The sequence below is a fragment of the Mus caroli genome, chromosome 9 (genome assembly GCF_900094665.2).
Source record: "Mus caroli chromosome 9, CAROLI_EIJ_v1.1, whole genome shotgun sequence".
Classification (NCBI taxonomy): Eukaryota; Metazoa; Chordata; class Mammalia; order Rodentia; family Muridae; genus Mus; species Mus caroli.
Genome location: NC_034578.1, coordinates 71,905,010 through 71,928,009, shown reverse-complemented (window position 1 = coordinate 71,928,009; position 23,000 = coordinate 71,905,010). Strand labels below are relative to the sequence as shown.

General features: G+C 43.4%; 1 protein-coding gene across 2 annotated transcripts in view; it reads right to left on the bottom strand.

Moving 5' to 3' along the window:
- Positions 1-14,870: 14,870 nt before the first annotated feature.
- The window catches only part of Onecut1 (one cut homeobox 1), a 29,023-nt gene continuing 20,893 nt past the window's right edge, over positions 14,871-23,000 (bottom strand). For both annotated transcript variants that reach the window (XM_021171907.2, XM_021171908.2), the window contains one exon: positions 14,871-16,644. In XM_021171907.2, the coding sequence (XP_021027566.1) occupies positions 16,352-16,644 (293 nt within the window). In that variant the 3' untranslated portion in view covers positions 14,871-16,351. The remainder of the gene's footprint in view (positions 16,645-23,000) is intronic.

Sequence of the window (23,000 nt, the reverse complement as noted above, 5' to 3'; positions counted from 1 at the left end):
ACCTATGGCTTAGGCCTCCCTGGAGTTCAGCCCGGCTGGCACAACCCATCTTGACGAGGACTCCTTGGCTCTCAGTGTTGGAAAGCATGTGTCCTAATAGCCCTCACACACCTCCTTCATAGTTAAAGGGGTTCTTGCTTTGTGAGCAAAAAGTGCCTATCCTAGGTCCTAGCTAGATTAAGGTTAAGTCCTTCAGTGGACACTTGGTAGCTTGCTTGCTTTTGGTGTGTGTGTGTGTGGTGAGCATTAAGACAGTGTTTTGCCATGCATCCCAGCCTAGCCTTGAACTCACAGCCACCTCCCCCTCCTCTCCTCCCGCTCACTCTCTGATCTTAGGATACAGGTGTGTACCCTCGTACCCAGATAGCCTGGGTGTTTTAAACACATTGTTTGGCTTCCCAGGGCTCTGCAACTAACAAAGAGCTGAGCTCACCAGGGCAGGGTGCTGACTTGAACAACTTCATGCTGAAGTGAGCAGATTTGGTTTGTGAGAAAATTGAATGAACCCATCCCAGGTGTACAATTATAGGGGAGAAAATGTGTGTGTGTATGTGTGTGTGTTTACGTACAGGTAATGCATTTATCTATAATACGAATATAAACTTACATAAATTTGTTTATAATTTTGTTTTTTAAAAATGACTTAAGGAAAAATGAGAAAAAAAATGATGTGGTATATAGTTTATTGGACTAAAACATTTGGGAGTACCTTTTGCTACTTTTCAGAAGTGTGACCTTGGGCACCTGGGGAGTCCTCCGAGAGCACCAGACAAGCCCTCCCTTGGGCTCCTTCAGGACAGTGCAGGCTGCAAGAGGAGGAAGGGTGTGGTGGGTGGGGTGGATAATTTAGCCTCGGAACTCTACATCACTGTTTATTGCCTCATTCTTTTGTACCTCGTCACCTAAATGTCCATTAAAAACTGCATCTCCTTGTAGTTATTATACATTACACAGTGATGTCACCTGCTCTAATGTGAGCAGAAGTTATCTCAACATTTTACAGCCCTCCCTCTTTTTGATCCCTGGGTCTTCGAGTTTTGTTAACAAGCATGTGGTCAAGTGCTGCCATCTAGTGGCCAAAGTCGATATAACTAAGACGCAGAGCTCTGAGAAAGATTTAGGAAAGGCCAAAGCCTGTCTAGCCTTTTGACCCTGGACACATGGTCACTTACAAAGTTTAAGCTGGAGACTACCCACTTGAGTTACAAAGCCAAGCGCGCGCACACACACACACACACACACACACACACACACACACACACCACAGAACTCACAATGTTTTAACTATGTTTCCAATTTCCTTCCATTGCTATCTAGGGCTTATTTCCTCTTATTGATTTTTATAACCAATTTTATAATGACAAGCATTTGTATGCATGCTTCATTGTGACCAGGGCTTTTTTTTGTTCTTTTAGTTACGAGTGCAAATGGAAACTGTATGAAGAACTTGATGTGAAACTGTCAGGTTGGTCTCTAAGGTTCCTGAACTTTTTACGCTCCAGTCAATGACATAATGAAACTTAAATTTCTCTAGGGAGTCTCCAATGTTAGTTGAGGCTTTATTTATTTATTTTTTGTTTATTCATTTCTAAAACAGGGTCTTGCTGAGTAACTCTGGCTTGTCTAGAACTTGCTGTGTAGATCAGGTTGGCCTTGACCTTGTCATGGTCCCCTTTCTCTGCTTGCCCAGGGCTATATGACAGGCATATGCCATAAAGCTTAGATTTAAAAACAAAATGCTATCCTAGCTGCCAGAAAGTGATGTCTCATCACGGTTTTGATCTTCATTGCCTTAGTGATTTAATATGTTAAGCATATTTTATGTGCTTGCTAGCCATTTGTGTGCCTCGTTTTGAGAAATATCTACCCAGGTTGTCTGGCCACTTACTAGCTAATCTTTGTATTTCCAAGTTGTTTTCTATATATGTGGCATGGTCCATGTTTCATCTGGGCAGCTCTTAATTCTAATTGGCCAGGTCTCATGGCCATGTTTTTATGACTCACCTACCCGATAGAGTCTTCTCCTCTCCCCACGTTCTCTCTCCCTCCTCCTTGATGTCTCCTCAGACCCCCAGCCCAGGAAACAAAACAAGACCAGCGATAAGCTGTCTTCTTCCCAGCAATAAGCTGTAGGCATCTGTATTCATCAATGGGGCATAACTTGGCAGCAAGATTACATAGCATCACTTGAGTTTACGTTAGAATCTCCTCATCTCTGGGGGCCACCAGGCCAGTATTTAGCATTACAACACATAGCAACATACTAAACCTCAACTGTCCCAGTAAAGGGCGCCACTCATAATTGAGATGGGTGTACACAGATGTGCCCAGGGACTGGTATCCTACATTCTGTTAAGTTCACAATCAAGTTTACAAATATTAACTGTAGGCATATATATTTTTTGCAGCCCACTTATACTAAGGGTTCAACCTCTCCTCTAGCCCAACCCCCAGCAGAGATAGTGGAAGAGGAAAGTCATTAGGATATGGGGGACGTGGACCTGTTCAGCAATAGCTCTTTGGGGCCAAGCTCGGTCTTTTTTCTCAGCAGTTCAGTCCCATAGCAAACACCAAATAGGATTCAGCAGCGTCAGTCCAGTCCTCTAGGTAGGCAGATACCACACATGAACTGGCAGCTACAGTCCAATTCTTTCAGCAAGCAGACATCACGAATAGACTAGCTGCTGTAGTTCGATCCTCAAGGAACCGCAAGGCTCGCTAACCAGCCTGAGGCAAGTCCTCAGAAGCTGCAAGCTGTCTCAGGAACCTCATGAGCAGTTCTTCAGCAAGTTTCTCTCAATGGTGTCGTTATCACAAGTTGAGCTCAACAACTCAATGTAAGGTGACCCAGTATATGTGTATTGTTAACAAAGAATAGCAAGGCAGAGCAAACCAAACCAATGCTCTCTGCTTGTCTCCCACCGTCTGTGGGGTCATATTTATATTCCTTCATCACGGTTCTTTCACGTGTTTGCTATATCAAAGCATCCTTTTATCCGTGTCTGCTTTAGCAAGACATCCTTTCACCTGTGTGCCCCAGCAAACCATCATTCGACAAAACTAACTGTCCAAAGAAACTAGAAGTTTCCACTTCGATTACCAGTCACTGGTAGGAAGGTATTTGGTTTCGTTTAAGCTGAATTCTCCTAGCTCAGCTCCCAGTTCTGCAGTTCAGCATTCATCTAGAAGCCTGTGTTTTGTCAATGTGATTGTTGTTCATAATCTGTGAACACCAGGAAGTGTTCTGGATACATGTATGTGACTGTCCAGGTTCCCAGCAGTGTCCTGGAAGTTTCTAAAAGCATGTTATGAAAGTCATAGCTGCCTTTCCCTTTTTGTTTTTAACTCAGCTTTATGGGGTCTCAGTGTGGCCAGTGCTTCCGGCAACTGTGATATTAAACTCCTACTTTTCACTGTTCTTGACAAAGCCCCCAGGACATCAGGACAAGCTCCAAGTGTCAAATAAATACATATCTCGTGAATAGAGATCTCGGGGCTTCTTGTTTTTGAAGACAAGGTCTTTGCTGACTGGGTGTCTCCCCAGCCCTCTGGTTTTCTCAAACACTCACTACTCAGATTGTGGCAAACCCATGACTAATTCCTACGGCTGATTAAGTTGTTTCTGCCAGCGTCCTTGATGGTTTTGTGGGAGACAAACTTTGGGGAGTATCTCTCCCTCCCCTGGTGTTGCCTAGAGCCCCTTTGAAGTCACAGGTCAGTGGAGACCAGCTTCAGAGAATAGAGACTCTTCTAGAGCCTCTATTCATGGCTACCTTCCTCCTTCGGTGTCTGTCTGCTTGAACAGAACACGAGTGTCTTCATGTGGTTGTGCTACCCAGCAGTGTGCTGGGGAAGAGATCCATCTACCCTCTCCTGAGTTCACTTCTTGAGAGCATCATGGCTCTGTGTACTCAGTAAGGTCTGGAGAGAGCTTACTGAGCTCCAAGGCTCTGTTGTCTTCTGGTTCATTCATTCAAGATGAAGCCTTGTTGTAAGTGTCAGGTCTGAGGCACAGCAAAGCAGAGGTGATGACTGGTCTCTTGTGAAGAGTGACCTCACTGGATGTCTCTGGGCAACACAGACAGTGTGCTGACCCACTAAAGGGCACTGTGGTATGTGGGAGGAAGAGTATGTGCCTGCGTGCCTGGGTGTGCACGCGTGCGTGCGTTATAAAAGGGGTCAGACAGAAGCCAACATGGAGATGAGGAGTGGGAGGCTGTGCTAGAGTGTCACAGAGAGGGAATGGGGAACTTCCGGCAGTCAAAGTGCCTCAAGGGTGAGGCATTGGCGGATGGCAGTCTTGCAGGTGATGACAGCTGAGGGGTGGATGGGTTAGTATTCCAGGCAGAAGCCTTCAAAGGCGGAGGCAGACAGAGCAGAAAGAACAAACCTGGGGAGTGGCCCAAGCTGGGGAAGTCAGGAACAGGACAGTTCTTATAGTGCCTCTTAGGACCATCCTTATGGACTTGGAATAGGGTTTAGATAATGCAATGATTAGTATGGCAATCAATATGAATATAAGGAACACGGACTCTATCCTAAATGCATTAGACAGCCAAGGGCTTTTCTGCCAGCTTATTACCACGATATTATATGTATATGCATATGTATACATATACAATATCTTGCATATATGTCTTATATATAATCTTATATATCTATATGTATAATATACATGTATGTATAAATATGTATTTGTGTACGTATATGTTGTATAACCTAATATGTTGGTTGTTGTTTTGAAACAAGCCTTCTTCTCTGTAACCTAAGCTGACCTTGAGTTCATAACCACCCTCCTTCAACCTTCTTAGTCTAGGACAGCAGTTTGAGAAACCCATGAGTCTCAACCAGTTTGAGGGGGTTACATATCAGATATCCTGTGTATCAAATATTTACATTATGATTCATAGCAGTAGCAAAATGACAATTAAGGAGTAGCAATGAGAATGATTTTATGGTTGGGTCGCCACCTAAAGAGCGACAGTTTTAGCAAGGCTGAGAACCACTGTTCCAGAACCACAGGTGTGCCAAGCTCTGCCTTCCTTAGGGTGCCCGACTTTTAACACTTTTTTTCTCAGAGTGCTGGTTAAGAGAGGACGCCATCTGTAGCTTATGGCCAAAATTCTTGTCTTAGAGAGAGAACTTTTGAGGCCTTACTCTTTCTCCTAAACAAAAATCTTTAAAGATGAAGCCAAATGCAAAATTCTCTGGGCTTCACATTCCCTTAAGGGTCTGACTGACACCACAAATTCTGTGTTTATGAATCCAGCAACTGCATTGGGATTAGAGGAGAAGACTGAAGGTCTTGTGGCCCTTAAAAACCCGGAAAGACCGAAGGGTGAGGCCTCCCTTCCTGCACACAGTCAATGGCCCTGACCTGGGTGGAAACTGGGAAGGCCTGCCATAGAAGGACTGTTCTCAGCAATCAGAACTTACACTAATTTCAGGGCTTTAAAAAGCTGTTGGCGAGGAGCTGAAGAGATGGCTCAGGGGTTAAGAGCAGTGACTGCTCTTCCAGAGGTCCCGAGTTCAATTCCCAGCAACCACATGGTGGCTCACAACCATATGTAATGAGATCCGATGCCCTCTTCTGGTGTGTCTGAAGACAGTGACAGTGTGCTCACATACACGAAATACATAAATAAATCTTAAAAAGAAAAAGGAAAAAGGAAAAGAAAAAGAAAGCCATTGGTGAGATGGCACCACAGGTAAAGGCACTTGCCGCCAAGCCTGGAAGCCTAAGTTCAATATTCAGGACTTATGGGACTCTGGCCAGCTCAAACATGGCAAGCATGGCTCTGGCAAGCCTTGCCCTTCTGCCTAATTCCCTCTTCCTTGCTAAAAATTCAACAGACAACATCCCTAAAGCAAGCCATCAAGGTCTATTCTCTTATTAGCCACTTTCTCCTCCTGAGTCGACTACCAAGGTCCAGCTATCAAAGTATCAAAGTATTCAAGTCCAGCAATCAAAAGTCCCCATTGGCTCCCGTAATTAACACATTCCATTAAGAGTAAATGTCCCATCCTCACATGGGTTTCTCCTTGTACCTTTTAAACTGCCACTTTCCTGTGGGTCACGTCTGTCTCCTCTCTCGAGGCAGTCCTTTGACCTCCAGAGACACATACTTCTCCTCCCTTTCCCTTGTTCCCTTCTCCTGCGCCCTCATCCTCTGTCTCCTGTCTTTGTCTCTTGTTCCCTGCCCTCTGTCCCTCTGGGGCAAACATATCTCATTTGTGCTGAGAACTGGGTCTTGAGAGTCCTGGGCCGATACTTTTCCTTTCAAAGACCCCCATAATGGAGGGAGAAAATCAATTCCTGTAATGTTTTTTTTTTTTTTCTAAACTTTCACAAGCACACTGTGTCACACACACACACACACACACACACACACACACACACCAATGTAATTTTTTTTTTTAAAGAAAGATTCAAGACAGTGACCATTCCCGAAATGTTTCTATTTTTTTTTGGGGGGGGTCTCACTATGTAGCCCTGGCTGGTTTAGAACTTTGCTCTGTAGTCCAGGCTGGTTTTGAACTCACAGGGATCTACCTGTCTCTGACTTCCCAAGTGCGGGGGCTAAAGGCATGAGTCGTTGTGCCTGGTATCTTCTGATGTCTTTGTTCCATCTTCCTGGTGCTTGTAGCCCCAGCATGCTTTTGCTATGTTCCTTTTCAAACTTACCCATGGTTTAAGCCATGCTTAAAACTGAGGCTTCTGGGGGGCCACCTTTGGGAACCCTTTCTAGGAAAGGTTCAAGATCAACTCAACTTCCAAATATCACTGAGGCACACGGCTGTGTCTCTAATGGTATTCTAGTGCTTAATCTTTTCAGCCGGGAGCCTCTACAGGCCCAGTCCCCTGGGTGATTGGAGGGACTTCACACTGCTTTACCCTGAAGCTTCCCCACTACCATGGCAGATACCATGCAGTGAAGGATGCTACTAAAGGAATTGTGTCAAGAGAGCAATTCAGTTCTTATATTTAAAATATGTAAAATATGAAAAACTTGGCCCAGACTGATGACTCGGAGGGTAAAGGCAGCTGCTGCCAAGCCTGGTGACTTTGAGTTGCATGTCTGGGACCCACACTGTGGAAGGAAAGAACTGATCCCCACCCCTACGTACCACTGTCCTCTGATCTCTAGTCATATACTTTAGAGTATGTATGTGAGCACACACACAAACACACACAAAATAAATTAATTTAAAAAATGTAACAAAAAATGTTAAAAAGAAAGCCCTGACTTGAGAATCAGTTGTAGGGGGTTTATGAATAGGCATGGCCCCCATAGAGTCATGCGTTCAAATGCCTGGTGGCCCATGGGGAGCGGCACCATTAGGAGGTGTGGCCTTGCTGGAGGAAGTGTGTCACTGTATAGTGTGAGCTTTGAGGTCTCATTTATATACTCAAGCTACACCCAGTATGAAACACAGTCTCCTCCTTCCTGCCTGCAAAATACAGTCTCCTTCTGCTGCCTGTGGATCAAGATGTAGAACTCTCGGCTCCTCCAGCACCGTGTCTGCCTGCACGCTGCCATGCTTTCTGCCATGACGATAAAGGATTAAACTTCTGACACTCTAAGCCAGCCACAATGAAATGTTTTCATAGGAGAGTTGCCATGGTCATGGGTTTCTTCACGGCAATGAACCCCTAAGACAGTTGTTTTCGTTGTGGCTATGCCAGGGATTGAATGGGAAAGGAAAGACAAAGCAAGCCTGCTTTTAACAGGTAAGCTAAGCATCACCTCGGACTGACAGAGACTGAGCTAAACTTTACTTCAGTAAAAAACCTGTAGGTTTCGACCCCTTTGGGGGTTGCATATCAGATATCCTGCATATTCCAGACTTACATTACAACTTAAAACAGTAGTAAAATTGCAGTTATGAAGTAGCATTGAAAATAATGTTATGGTTGGGGGTCGCCACAACCTGAAGAACTGTATTAAAGGGTTGAGGCCAAGTACTCTATGTGTGTCTTGTTCTAATCTCCGTAACAACCCAGTGATGCAGGCAGGTCCATTTTACAGAGAGGAAACTGAGATTGGGGGAGTCATTTGCCCAAGCTCACATTCCTAGTGACCAAGTACAACAGGAAGTCTAAACCCACTTCCCCTTTTCCTTGAGCCCTTCCCCCAACCTGTTTTTACTGGTGTGTTGTCACTGTTGAGATAGGCGGTCTTTGCTCTGTTTCCCAGGCTAGCCCCAAACTCTTAGGCTCAAGCCAACCTTCTGTCTCAGCCCTACCCCTCATTGCTGGGGTGACAGGTCCAGCCACTATATCCAGCTCTTATGTCTTAGTCATTCTCAAAGATAGCTCTAAGCAGGGTATGACTCAGGGCTATATAACAATTCCCTGTCCCCAAATAAAATAAAACCAGGACTCTAATTCTCCAGCCATCTAGTAGCTCCAGAGACACTCACGTATACAATCATTTGGCATATTCGTATTGTGGAGAACTGGAGGACCCTTAAGTGCCAGCCTCTCTCAAATCATATTATATTTCTTTTGTAAGACCATCTGGCTGTTAGGAATGGCTCACCTGTAGAAACAGAAAGCCCCACTTTTAAAAAGATATCCTCCTGCCAGGCAGGCAGGAATGGCAAACACCTTTAATCCCAGCCCTAGGGAAACAGAGGTAGACCGATGTCTGTGCGTTTGAGGCCACTCTGGTCACGTGTCCGGGAGTGGGAGTGGGGAAAAGCTATCTTCTTGCCCCACTAAGAAGCAGCTGTTTTTAAACGATTGTGTTCATCCCCCCAACTTCTCCCAGAGCTCCGGAAATATGGAGGAAGAGGAGGCAGAAAGGTAGTAAGAGCCAGGGGTCCGGGAAGGACCGCAATGTCCGGGAAGGGGGAGCAATGTCTACCAGAAGTGACTGAAACACTGCACTCATAAACAAACACACAGTAGCTGTGATTGCCTAAGACCCGGACAAGATCAAGCCAATCAACATTCTGGCATGGACGGGGGAGGAGCTCACAAGCCCCACCCCTAGCTGGAGGAGGAAGAGTTGGTTTCTTTAAGGGTTTGGCCCTTGGCAGGTCGGCCATGTCCAAGTGAGAGGCCCCACACCAGTGAGTATATGGGCAGCACAAACTGGACGCAGTGGGTTATTAATAAAAATACATTTAAAATTTTGTTTTCTTATTCTTTCTTTAAGTGCAGCCCTGGCTTGGGTTATCCACGCTATCCTCTCACCTTTGCCCTTCCCCCAGAGAAAATCCAGAGTGCTCACCCAGCACTGCTAGTGGAATAAAACGAAAGAAGGCAAGGAGTGTCTAAATTTAAAGTGCTGGAAAATCCAACATTTTATTCACTACATTTCGGTGACTACACAAATGCGGAAACATCGTAACACTGGGAGCGTGATGACATCACCACTTGCTTTTTTTTTTTTTTTTTTTTTTTTTTTTTTTTTTTTTTTTAGCAAACACAGGAGTGGATGCTCACAGTCAGCTATTGGATGTATCACAGGGCTCCCAATGGAGAAGCTAGAGAAAGTACCCAAGGAGCTANTTTTTTTTTTTTTTCTTTTTCTTTAGCAAACACAGCAGATGATATTGCACGGCATAAAGTGAGGACAGTATCGAAGCTCAAAAAATTAAAAAAAAAATAAAAATAAAAAAGAAGAGGAAAGAAAGAAACCTTAACGCAGTACAAACCAGAAGAATGCCTAACACACGACACATTTTTGTCGCTACGCACGAAAAAATACAGAGGAAGCATCAACAGAGAAAGACAGACGAGGTATCAGCAAACGACCGTAACTGGGTACAATAATAATTTCATCTGATGTGTTGATGCAGTGTAGAAACTACCACCATTTTCTAGTCGACAAAGAAAAGGACAATAACATTTGTCTCTTATCAGAAATCTTCTAAGCCCCTCATGGTCAAGTGTGTAGTTAGTTAATCATGTATTTACCTTTTCTGTTGTCTTCTTTATTCGTTGCTATGGAAGAACTCCCCCTGCCCTTGGAAGATTTTCTATTCTACTGATCTTTTCTTTAATTTTTACCTGATGATTGTCTTAGGCACCCTCCTTATATAATAAACCATCAAGCTAACTTGAACAGGGAAACTGAGTCACACTCTTACAATAGCTGAGGTCAAAAGTGTACTGAAAAAGAAAAGGGGGAGGAAAGGACAGGTCTCAGTGAGTGACAGATGGGTTGGTTCTGACTGGACAGCAAAAGAGGAGGGGGAGATAGGATAACAACTAGCAAAACAAGTGGAAGGCAGTATTTTAAAGTTTATTATTACTTTTTAAATTGTCAGTTGGTTCAGATGGCAAATCTAAAATGAGCCCACAATGATTATGTAATAAATGCAGAACATACTATAAAAAAAATCAACACTAACATAGAAGTAGAAAATGTGACCTTGTAAAGAATTCTGCTTTGAGCTTCATTCCCAACCCTAACTCCTGTCTCTCAAAGCCTTTCCTCTTCTCCCTGACTCGGCTCAGGGCAGACTTATTACCCTATTCACATACATAATCAGTATAAAATTGTTCCTGTTGGCCTACACCCTCCCTTCTCCGTCCCCACCCCAAACATGCCTGCAAAAGGAAAGAAGGACAAATGCTCGTGTTGAGAGCAATGGTGTGTGCATCAACGGGTCCATGCAGCTTACGTCAGAAAAGCCGAGAGGTGGCTCCGGTGAAGGTGGGTCTGGTCCTTGAGGGTCCTGTGCGTGCTCATCAAGAACCAGACCTGCCTTGGCCAAGGGGCCTGGCCTCGGCTCATGTCTGTGAGGTGTAGAGGGAGAAGACACACATTCAAACAGCTCCGGGATGCACTATTCCTCCCCAAGACCATTAGAGTCCTTCCCTTTTGAGTAAGGCAAGGATGGGGCAGCCATGGGGAGTAGGGGTGTGGCGTTCTTAATTGTATTTCCTAAATTAGGGTGATCATCGAGCTAAGTGACTTTCATTTGCTTCTTAACTGAGCTGCTGGGGAGTAGCGGGAGCTCCCAGCCCTGTCTTTCTCTCAAAGACAGCTTGGTGGGTGGGTTGACTTCCACCCGGAAGTGCAGAAGCATGGTCGATTGAGAAGTGTTTCCAGATTCAAGTTAGCTTGTCTTTTTGGGTTTTTATACTTTGACTTATACCCATGCTTGGATAATTAAAAACAAACAAAAGCATGGGTGGAACCATGTATCTCAGAAACACAGGTGCTGTGAGACACTGGGAGGGTCTTACACTCTTTGAAATTGCAGGTCTTACCTGCAAAGTGATAATTTTTTCCCCTAAAAACCACATAATAATAAATGAAAGGAAAACCACAGGTAATGCCTTCTGTCTTCCTGTCTTGGTACACTCATTTGGCATGTACAAGTTTTTGAGGGGGAGCTGGCAGTGTTCAGAGCACGTGCAGATGTGCCCACATAAAATAAACTAAAGACAACACCTTGAAGGCAAAGCTCTTGCCTTCAGCTTAGCATCAAGAACAAAAGAGATAGTAACATAAAGTTTTGGCCATTTCAATTGTACTATATACACTGTAAAAACTACACAGTCATAAATTAACAAGGTGATTAAATAAGTTCATATAAAATGTAATTAAATTAAAACAAATCACAGCACATTATAGAGAAAAATAGGAACCAGTTTCACAAAAGATTATATATATATATATAATTTTTTTTACCCTGTAGAAACAAATTTTCTACAAAACACAAACTTACGTAAGTAACCATCAAAATGAAAATCATCTCTTATTCCATTCTTGCATTTTTACACAACCCTTAACATTCCCCCAAAATTAACTCTTCCTTGAGCAACTGAGGAGTTCAGCCAAGAAAACAAACCTCAAACCAAAGGGGGGAAAGAAGGGAACACCTGAACACACAGCTACAAAATAAATAAGAATTATAAAGGTTTTTGTTTTCTTTAAAGTAACCTTAACAATTAACAAACTAGTAAGTTCTGCCTTATCACATAGACTCTCTATACAACATAACCCTAAAACTTTATTACTATGAGGTATTTGGAGGAATTGGTAAAAGTGAAACACGGCCTGCCTGGGGAAGGGACTCCAGGAAGGGACAGGGAGGGTCTCAGGGCGGAGTAAGAGGAGGAGCTTTGGTTTATCAGCAAGAATTGGGGTGGGGGAGTCATCCTTTGGTATCAAAGAAAGTTTCATTGCATGGTTGCACAGAAAAAGCACCACGGTGAATAATTATTCCTTTTTTTTTTTCATTAGCGGCCTTTCTAAGAGGCTGAGGTATTCAAAGAGTATAAGGTGAGAGAGGTTAACAGCGGTTTAACACTTTGGTTCAAGCAAGGCACTCGTCCTAGGAGTTTACAAACTTTGCAACGTGTTTGCCTAGAGATTTACAAGAAGTAGCAGTAATAAGAAGAGGCGTTCCTAACGTTGTTGTTATCGGTATCGTATTGTTATTAAGAATGAAGACAACTTTACACACTGAGTGACAAGGGAGAAGGTGGGGAGGGGGAAGGGTGGGTGGAGTTCCCTCTGCAGACCATGGCCGTGCATGAAAATATCTTTGGTATTCTTTGGTATATCAATGTGATTAAAATCACCAATGGAAATTGAGTGAGGTAGCGTCTTTGGTTCACACTATAAATAGTAGATCTTTACACTTTTTTTTTCTTTTTTCTTATTTTTTCCTTTTTTTTTCTTTTTTCTTTTTTTTTTTTTTTAAACACATGGAAGAAGTAGCTATTTCTTACCTTCTGCTTCTTTGTCCACACTATTTGGGAAATAGTTACCAAATGCACTGTAAAGCAAACCCACACCACAGTTATAACCCAGAAGGCCAAGTGCATCCCCACACAGCCTCTGGTATTTGAATGCACCCTAAACAACTAGATAGAAAAAGGAGAAGTGCTTTCTCTTTGTTTGCTGAATGCATAGTTTCATTTTGTATGTACAAAGGAGGGAGGACGGACCATAGGGAGAATGTCCTTAGACTCTTTGGTTTAGCAAAGTTGCATTTAACCTGCAAAGGGTTCTTCACCTGGGGTAGAAACGGGAGTGGGGCGGGTCCAAATATAGCGAGGGCTTTTATGTTGTTCTGGAAAAATAATTATGTCTTTCTGAGGGACTGAGGGGCATGGTGAGTGTCAGGTTCTGTCAGAACTTGTGGGTCTCCCTATACATTTTTCTTTGGTCTTTGGAATCAATTCCCATGATGCCCAGGGACAGGAGTACTTAGTCCCCAGCACCCAGAATTCCTCTATCTAGACAGTTACTGAAATCTGAGTTTTACAATCTCTAGACTCCAAACATCGTTCCAGTTATTTGAGGACCTGAATGACTTATGTCCAAAACCACTCTACCAAAAAAAAAAAAAAAAAGAAAGAAAAGAAAAGAGTATATAAATAAATAAAAAGTAAAATAAAAAATAATAAAAAAGAAAAAGAAAGAAAAAAAGAGAAAAGTATTTGAAGCCTTACTTTGTGATGTGCACAGCGATGAGAAATAAACTCTTGGAGTGAATGGTTCGAAAGGACTGAGGAATGACAACTGACAACTGACATGTGACCTGCTCTGCAGGTCACGGTGGGAGCCATCAGTTAGGGTTCCATAAACAAGGATGGAAGCGTGTTCTCTGAATGCTGGTTCCAAAGCAAAGAAGGGGTCGCTCCTCTAGGGCGTGAGGAGGTATTGCTTATGGAAAGTGGGGTCTATTTGCTACTATTTCTAAGAAGCAAAAGTTTGGAGTAAAAATTGCTTTTCAGGCTCTGCCTTGTGCCTCTGTTTATGAGAAAATAGATCTCTGGGCCCTGACATTGTATAATGGGTGCAAATTTAACGCTGGTATGGAATTATCTTTGGTGTCAGCTAGTAGGGTAACTGGTTATTTCTCAGAAACCCTTCATGGCAGGATTTTAAAAATGTAGTCATATCTTTTTGAAGTCTGTGCCTCCACAGTACCAATATGATTGGCTTGAAAAAATGCAAAACACAGTTGGGTTAATCATGAAAGGAACATGGTAGAAGCAAAGTCAAGACACGAGGTTGACTGAATCCACTTTTTTTTCTGGCTTTTCTTGGAGTATTTAAAGTTGGTGAGGTTGTGTGCAGACACAGCTGGGTTTTCCCCGAATTTTAAATTCCTTTGTTTTAAGTAAATAAGGCTATCCTCTCTCATGTTATATAAATGCACCTGTATCCCCCAGCTCCCTCCACTATGAAGAGAGAAAATATATTTCTGCTTTTATTTTTTGCTACTGAAAAATAAAGCAAAACTCGAAGGGCAGCGATTTACTGGCTCTTCATGATAGAACTAGAATTGTGCCATATTCTGAAGGGAAACTTTTTAAGTTGGAATCTTGGGTGAACTTTTAAAAATACTAAGACAAAACATGTCAAGCCATTTCCTTCGCTCAATCAACAGTGAACAAGAAGGGGATGGATGGTCCACTGGTCAGCTTAGGTTCCTGTCTCTGGGTCCTGAGATTTGACCCCAAGGAGTGAGATTTTGTGTTATAAATTTTTAATTTTTTTTCAATTTGGCATTTTAGTGAATCTCAGTGAAGAACTTACTATCAATATTGCTTTTGGTGTTATCTTTCTATTGAGGTGCAATATTAACTGAGGGTCCCCCATTCTTGACCTTCCTGTTTAGCAGGTGTTCGTTCACATCGGTTGTAGTTCAACTGAGTTCAGACAGAGTGTTTCTGGGAGTCAAATGATTGCTAGAACTTTGTTTTCTTTTCCTGCCTTGGTCTGTTCATCCCCAGTTAAATGATTTGGAAAAAGTCAAAATTTAAATTTTTGATTAGGAAGCTTGGGACTCATTTCTAACCTAGCCCTGTCAGAGAGTAGAAACCATGTGATAAAACTACCAGGTTCATTGATAGCAAGAAGGACTGTGACTTGCTTTGGAGGCTATGCTTAGTGAAATGAGACCTTTAATTCTGAAAGGACGAAGCGTCTTATGTGAGACCGGACCTCTGGCTTCTTCTATGTGGTTCTGCTGTTTCTCAGCAGCACCTGTTGATTTCCTAACATCTACACTGTAAAACACCTGAAATGGCCAATAAGTCAGTTCAATTGCTTTTGAGGATGGTTATAAAATATGGGATAACGAACTGTGATTAATATTGGCATGCTTGCTTCATTAGTGTTGGGGAAGGATTTTTAAATGATATGGTGCCAAAGTACATAGAGTAAATTTAAGCGAAATTAGTCTAAGTTTTTTTTTTAAATGGGGGGGGGTCACTTTGGACAATTTTCGTTATTTAATTATCTGCCGTGTTAAGCTTAGTTTTCTAGTGTTTATACAGGGCCCTACTCTGAAAGGGTCCTCGCATCTTCTCGGCTGTGAGTAGATTATTCTTTTCTATGTGTAAGCGGCATTTATGGTTCCCACATGCATCGCGTCAGACTCTCTGTCATGATGGTAACTGCTTCCCTGAAGCCACCGTCTTCCTTGCCAGTTCTGAAAATTCATATTTCAAATGCTTTCAAGAGTCATAAATAATAGTCCTGAATCTATGTGGCATGTGGATTACAGCTAGATCAGTTCATAAGTATAACTTTACATAGTATCTTGTGTAAAAATAGCTTTGGTTATTAAAATCATTGCAATAAAATACCTGCACTATAATACTGTGTGTTCTTTGGTACCTAGGTGATTTTTTTTTTAAATGGATGGACTCGTTTCATTTTTTTAAAAAATATCTGAACATTTCTTAACAAACAAAGAGAGTGCACTGGTTTAGGCGCCATTCAAATGTTCTCTGCTGGGTTTTACTCTGCATTTAGGTTGTGGGCCTGGCAGGTTCAAACGCTAGGCGAGACGAGAGAAACCACATCTCAGATCCAATGAACTTAGAAATCCCACACCGGGTGGGTCACACTCCTATGGTGCAACCCTTCCTGAAGACCAGCCCCGCCCGAGTCCCTAACCACTGTTGTTGCTGTTGCGTGTGTGTATATGTGTGTACACACACACACACACATCCATACCCACACGTGATATTGAAACACTATACACCTTTGTGGTGTGGTGGAACAGATAAGAATGTCTGATCTTAAAGGATGTCCACTCAATGGCTCAAACATAACTGTGCTTAGAGCCACTGAGCAGCCAAGCACAGTGAGGTGCAGGGGTTGAAGGCGTGAGATCAGATGTTTTCCCCATCATCTTTCCTGCCGGGTCTTGCCCCGCTGAAGTATGTGTCTCTGAACAAAGTCAGAATGCAGGTGAGCTTCAGTCTTTGGTTTCTTTGGACTATAAATACCACTTGTTTTTCTTCAAATATTTCTAAGTATAAACCTGCTATCTTGAGGTCCTGGTCTTTAAAAACTTTTTTTTTTTAATTTAATTTAAAGCTTTTCCACCGAGGTTCTAGTCCGTGGTTCTTCCTCCTTCACGCTTTGGTACAAGTGCTTGATGAAGATGATGAACTGCCTGAGTTGGAGCCGCCCTCGTCCTGCCACTTGTCCAGACTCCTCCTCCTGGCATTCATGAAGAAGTTGCTGACAGTGCTCAGCTCCAACCCCAGCTGCTGGGAGATGGTGATTTGTAATTCTTTGGACGGACGCTTATTTTCCTTGAATATTGCATGTAGAGTTCGACGTTGGACGTCTGTGAAGACCAGCCTGGGCTTTTTGGGGGTGTTGCCTCTGTCCTTCCCGTGTTCTTGCTCTTTCCGTTTGCAGGCTGCAAAGAAATATGGAAGACGTTTTAGAACAAATTCCCTGCTGGGGATTGGTCAACCATTCCTCACAGCCCTTTTTCCTGTCTGCTGACCCATGACTAAAGCTCCGAGAATGGCTGGGAGGAAGTGTAATAAAAGCACAGAGAACTGAAGTACAGGGGGACTTTGGGCCCTGTGGGTGGGTCCTGGCTTTGACCAGTTTCTGCACTCTGTCTTAGGAAGGTCAGGAAGCTCCATCAGGCCTCTAGCTAAATGAAATGTTTGAGTTTGAGTTTTTCTTCTAATAGGACATTTAATTCTCATATATATATATATATATATATATATATATATATATATATATATATATATATATATATACATACATACACACATATATATGTGTGTGTTTGTGTGTGTGTGTGTGTGTGTGTGTGAGGGTGTGTGCACATGAATGCAGGTGTCAGTGGAGAAAAGAAGAGGGTGTCAGACCCCCCGGATCTGGACTTACAGGCACTTGTGAACCACTTGACTTGGTTCTAGGAACCAAACTTGGGTCCTCTGGAAGACCAGCAAGTGCTCTCAATCACTGAGCCATTTTTTCTAGCTCCTAATTTGAACAACTTTTAAAATTAAATTTCTTTATTTGTGTGTATGTTTGTGGCCTATGTGTACAACTCCATCACACTCTAACTCCACATTCCCCGACAGAAGGTTTTCTTTAAAGCGCCCACCATTTTCTCCCAGCATGCAAATCTCTCAGTCTCCCAGGAACCCTGAGCCAAGACAGAAGCCAGGTGGAAGACCCAGAGTTAGACAGTGGCAACTGAGTGGGATATACTTCTCAGAAGGTGGAATCCGGAGAATATGCTAACAGTCTGGCTTAGGGCCTGGGTAGAGAGAATTCAGAATACTTTTAGGTTTCATGTTAGATGATGACATATGGAAAAAAGGAATTTTATGAGGGTGTAATTACTTGTCTATAGGACAAAGTGCATTGGAAGTGCTGGCTGGGCATTCTGTTAAAGATCTCCGATAGGTAGTTGTCCAGAAGACAGCAGGATGTATGGAGCCTGGAGCTCAGGGGACAGGTTTGAGCTAGAAATACAGCCTTGGAAGTCATTAGGGCTCTAGATGATAAATTATACAACACATACTTATGGAGAGGTAAATAACAGGATTGGGCGAAGCCTCAACTTATCTATCATTCAAAAGGCAGAGCTAAGGGAAATCTCTGCAAAGAGATGTCCATTTTCCAGCTAACCAGGGAGCACATTTGAAGGACTTTAAGCAGGTCCTGGGTACTTGGCAGGATTCCGTGGACTGAAGCCACTACAGCCATCATTTTCTGCTTGGCACCAGAGCAGAGAGACTATCTCCACAGGGGTCTTTGAAGGGAGGATTTACAGGCAAATGGTACCTGGAGAAACCTTACTACACACCCTCATCTTCAAGATTCACGTTTGACATCTGTTTCTCAAATCTACTCAACCCCAAATCCTTTGTGGTGGAGTATGCATATTCATAAATCATAAAATACCCACATCAGGGAAAATGTAGGTCACTATATTTTGCTGGTCAAGGTCTCAAGTGCTGTGTATACTGCAGGGTCAGAAAACTGGGAGGTGAAGTGCTATTGGAACAGGGACTGGGCTAGATTCCTCCCTGACGTCCAGTTAGGGTGTCCTGAAAAATGCAGGCTGTTAGGGATTTCAGAACCTATGGGGCTATTGGCGATGGTACTTGTGTGTTACATTTGGAGAGAACTCTGCAAAAAGCAAAAGCCAGAGTTGCCAAATATGAAGGCTGTGGTGTCAATAGAAGAGAGAACAGACAACCTCATGTAGGCCATGAGATGAGCAGAGAAGAGGACTAGCATGCAAAAGCAAAGCCGTACTTCTGGAAGCTTCCATAGGGTACAACAGAGTCCTTCAGAGACCATATGAATGAAAGAAAAGTTTTGAGATGTCTATGGGATACTGTACAGGATAGAGATGACCCATGCCAAGATAGAAAAATTCAAGCTGGAGGTCTGAGTCTCCACATGAGTCTGTGGGAGCTTAGGGAGGGGACACAGACAAGGAATGGGGGACTGGGGGCACTGCAGTACAGGGAAGTACTCACATACAAAGGCACACACAAGATATGCACGGGTGTGGGTTAATAGGAGGGAGGCAGAAGTGGATTTGGAGGGTACTGGAGACATATGAAGCCCCAGTGTGAGTCCCCTCTGGGAGGGAGGCAAGTCAGCATGCTTTCAGGATTCTGTGGCAAGTTATAGTGAGAGATGGCTCAGCCAGATAGGTCGCTTTCATCTGCAAGAGTGTGGTCATTCATCGTCCCATGCAGGAGGCAGAAGTAGGCATGAAGGATTGTGCACATCAGGGAGGAGGGAAGGAGAGAAGTGAGCCAGGTGCAGGTGGCATGCATCTGTCATTATAGCAGAGGAATAGAGGCAGAAGAATTTCGAAGATAGGAAAAGGGCAGTTTAATGTCTGGGAACTTGCTCTGCCTATAATATGGAAAGCAGAGCCAAATGTGTTTTTGGAAACTGAGTCTTCAGGGTGTCAAAAGATACTCTGTGAACAGAGTTTTGAGGTCAAGTTGGTTTGGAAACGCCAATCGATCAAAGCCCAGTTATTTAATTCAGACACCTCCTCCCCTGCCCCCACCCCCATACATATCTCAGCCTGCAATGTGGGAATGTGCCCCCAGCTCACGCTATCAGAAAAGTTTAGGGTTTGTTTCCCTTGGAGGAGTGTTTCTTAACGTGTGGTTGGCTGCCCTCAAGCTGGTCTGTGGGTGTACAAGAGGATCACTGTAGGAAACTAAGAGTGAGCAGGAAGAGCTGCCTATAGACGCTCGACATCACTAGAATACTCATGCATAAATGGACTCCTACCAGGACATCTTTCCCACATTACAGAACAACATGTCCAAGACACATGTAGACTAGCAATCAATCAACAAACAAGCAGTGCTCTCCTACCTAGATTTTAAGAAGCGTTATGCTGGAACACACTTTAAAAGTGTGGTGTGTAGTGACACCCTAGAACCGACTCTGAGCCAAGGATCTAAACGTCACCTTGTCAGATTTCCTTCCGTAATGACCCAAAGATCTTTCCAGCATTGGAAGTGTTGACTGATGGGGCTGGAGAGATGGCTCAGCAGTCAATGGCACTTGGTGCTCTCCAAGGGGCTGGGGATTTGGTTCCCAGCATTCACTCACATCAGGAGGCTCACAGTTGCCTCTAACTCCATCTCCAGGTGATCTGACACCCTTTATTTTGGCCCCTGTAGGCACTGTGCTCAAGTGTACATACCTACACAACACACGCATGCATACACATAAATTAAAAATAAAATAAGTCCAAGTGTTGACTGAGTCGTGCAGAAGTCTACCAGGAATCTATCTGGAAATATGTGGGCGTGGATATCATGGCCTGGGGAACATTTACAAAGATGGATGGACTTGGAATACCTGTTAGGTAAACCTGGACTCAGGAGAGACAGACAATAGTTCTGGGGCCGGAATTCCCTAAAGAGAATTCTGTGCATGTTCCTTACCATGTCTGAGCTTGATGTTTCTCGGTTACAATGTGTTTCTTGTTTCCCAGGTTGGTAATACATTTTAAATAAGATCAAATGCCTAGATATGATTAAAACTATAAGCTCTTAAGAACTATTGCAGAGGCTTGCAAATTAGAGGCTGGAGATGAAGCACAAAGCCAGGAGTTCAAGCCCCATTGCTGTAACTTTGATTTTTGCATATGAATTTACCAAGCTTTCCTTTTGAAGTCAGCATGCGAGTCAGACAGTGGCCTCAAGTCTTTGCTGACTCTGACTTGTGCTAGGAAGTTGTTAGATCCTGGAGACCTCTTTAACTGAGCAAACATCGGTGTAAAGCCTCTGAGGGCTCTGAAACTACCACTCAGGGATGAAGCACCTCTCTGTTTCCAAAGCCTACTATGACCTTAATTAAATAATATTTGAAGTCATCCCCTGTCCCTCTATCTCAGTGTCTAACTGCCCCGTTGACTTCCATTGTACCATCTGTGATCTTTATGGATTTTTATTCTCTATTCTTATTGTTTGATTGGGACAGTAATTTCTCAGGCTGACTTGGAATTCAATGTGTGACTGAGAACGAGGATCTGAGAACCTCTCACGTATGGGGTTACAGGCATAGGTGCCATCACCTCTCATTTAGGAGGTTCTGGGGGCTGAACCATCACCTCTCATTTAGGAGGTTCTGGGAACTTCTTGCACGCAAGACCAGCCCTCTACCCACTGACTATATCCTCAGACTCCTTCACTGCTTTTGAAAAAGGAGCAAGTAAGTAAGTCATGAGTTATGTGATACACACTTGTAATCTATTCCAGGCCATACTGGGATACAAGGGGAGAGCCTGTCTCCCTCCAAGGAACAAGTAACAAGAGCGACAACAAAATGAAGCCGTGATGGCTCTGTAATCAGCAAGTCCAGATTCAGGCTCATTTAGATGGGGGCGGTAAAGCAAATCCATACCCCCTCACAATGGCCCAAATCACCAATATAAGAGCTTAAAGCAATGACAAGCACCACAGACTCCACCAACAGCTCAACACTGCGTCTTCCTACACCTCTGAACCATTAAAAAGAAATAGAGGCTGGAGAGATGGCTCAGCAGCTAAGGGCACATATTGCAATTTATAAAGGACCTGAGCTTGAGTCCCAGAACCCAAGGCAGGTAGGTGACTCACACTAAGTACAGCTTTAGGACATCTGTCAAACCCCTTCTGGCCTCTGCAGGCAATTACACTCATGCACACCTACACACAGACAGACACGTAAACCTAATTAAAAAAATAATAAAAATACATCTTAAATACGTGTGCACATGTACACGCGTTACATAGGAATATGTGAGTGCATGCTTTTTGAAGCTGAATTTCCACTCTTCCATTACAGGTGTAGGAACAGTTGTTTGAATGCACTTGCTGGTGTTTCTCGAATCTTTGTCTCAGGGCTGGCTGTTTCACACAGGCTGGAGAGAAGGTCTTTTTCAGTGCACAAGTGCTGTACATTCAAAGGAGCCTGAGCCATGAGAAAAGCATTCACTCTGCCAGAAGCTTTGGTTCTGCTGCGAAGCTAATCAAATCCTCATGTCAACCTGGGCCAGGTTCCTCGAGAGGTAAAATGAAAAGTAACTTCAAGGCTTGCCAATGCCAACAACCACCATGTTCTCAGAACAGTCCTTGCCAAGGACCGTTAGCCTCTGTGTAAGATATGGACAGCTTAAGACGGGCCTGGTGGCACTTGCTTGGAATTCCAGCACTTGGGAGGCTGGTTTATGGGGTAGTTGAAGGAGGCAAACCTGGGCTACATTACAAGATCCAGTCTCAACCCACTCTCCACCGCCAAAAGGAAATGGACTCCTCCAGAAGTGTGGGTTGAACTGTGTGGACATCTCTTGGTTCAGCTGGGCAGACCCTCTGTTCCACATCTGTTTGTCTCACTGTTCTTATAAGTCAGTATCAGTCCTTGGTCTTGTAGGCAGAGATGAGTATGAGGTGGGGGCAGACTAGGAAGAGAAGGCCTTTTAGCCTCTATGTGGAAGGGGAGAGATGGCAGCTGAGGGCATAACACATACACATAATTAAAAAGTATTTTAAAGCCCTTCAATCATTTGGGGCCCAATGATTGGTATGGTTCTACAGTTATGATTGTTTTGCAAGCCAGTCAAGATACATAGTTGATCTGATGAACTACATGCTTAGTATGCGCTTTGGCTCATGTACATCTATTGTGAATTATAAAATTGACTGATCCGATTTTTATAATTAGCATCTATATATTTTATAGTATTCATAACAACTAAAAGTTATAATAATAATAAAAAAACCACCCAGAACTATAAAAATCAGTTTCCAGGGGCAGGAGATGACTCAGTGGGGTAAGAGTTCTTGTTCTACAGGCTAGGGGACCTGAGTTTGGATTGCCAGCACTCACATCAAAAGGTGGGCAGGGCTGCATAGGCCTGTGATCCAATGCCATGGAGTCTAGGGAATTGCTGGGGCTTACGGGTTGCCAGTCTAGCTCCAAGTTCAGCAAGAGACTGTCTCAAGGGAATAAAGAGTGATAGACAGGGACACCTGATGTCTTCCTCTGAGTATATCATGGATGTGCACAGTCATGTACACGTGTGCACACACAAAAATATAAGTGAAACTAATTTCCTATAGCTAATTTCAAACAAGTGAAGCTTGCCTCGTTTGGATTTCTAGAAAATGTCTGTATAACCATACTATACATTTCCATAACATGCCAATAGTCAACACTGAAAATGAACCCCATAGGTGTGTCCTGAAGCCCAAGAAGAGAGCTCAGTGTCTGTTC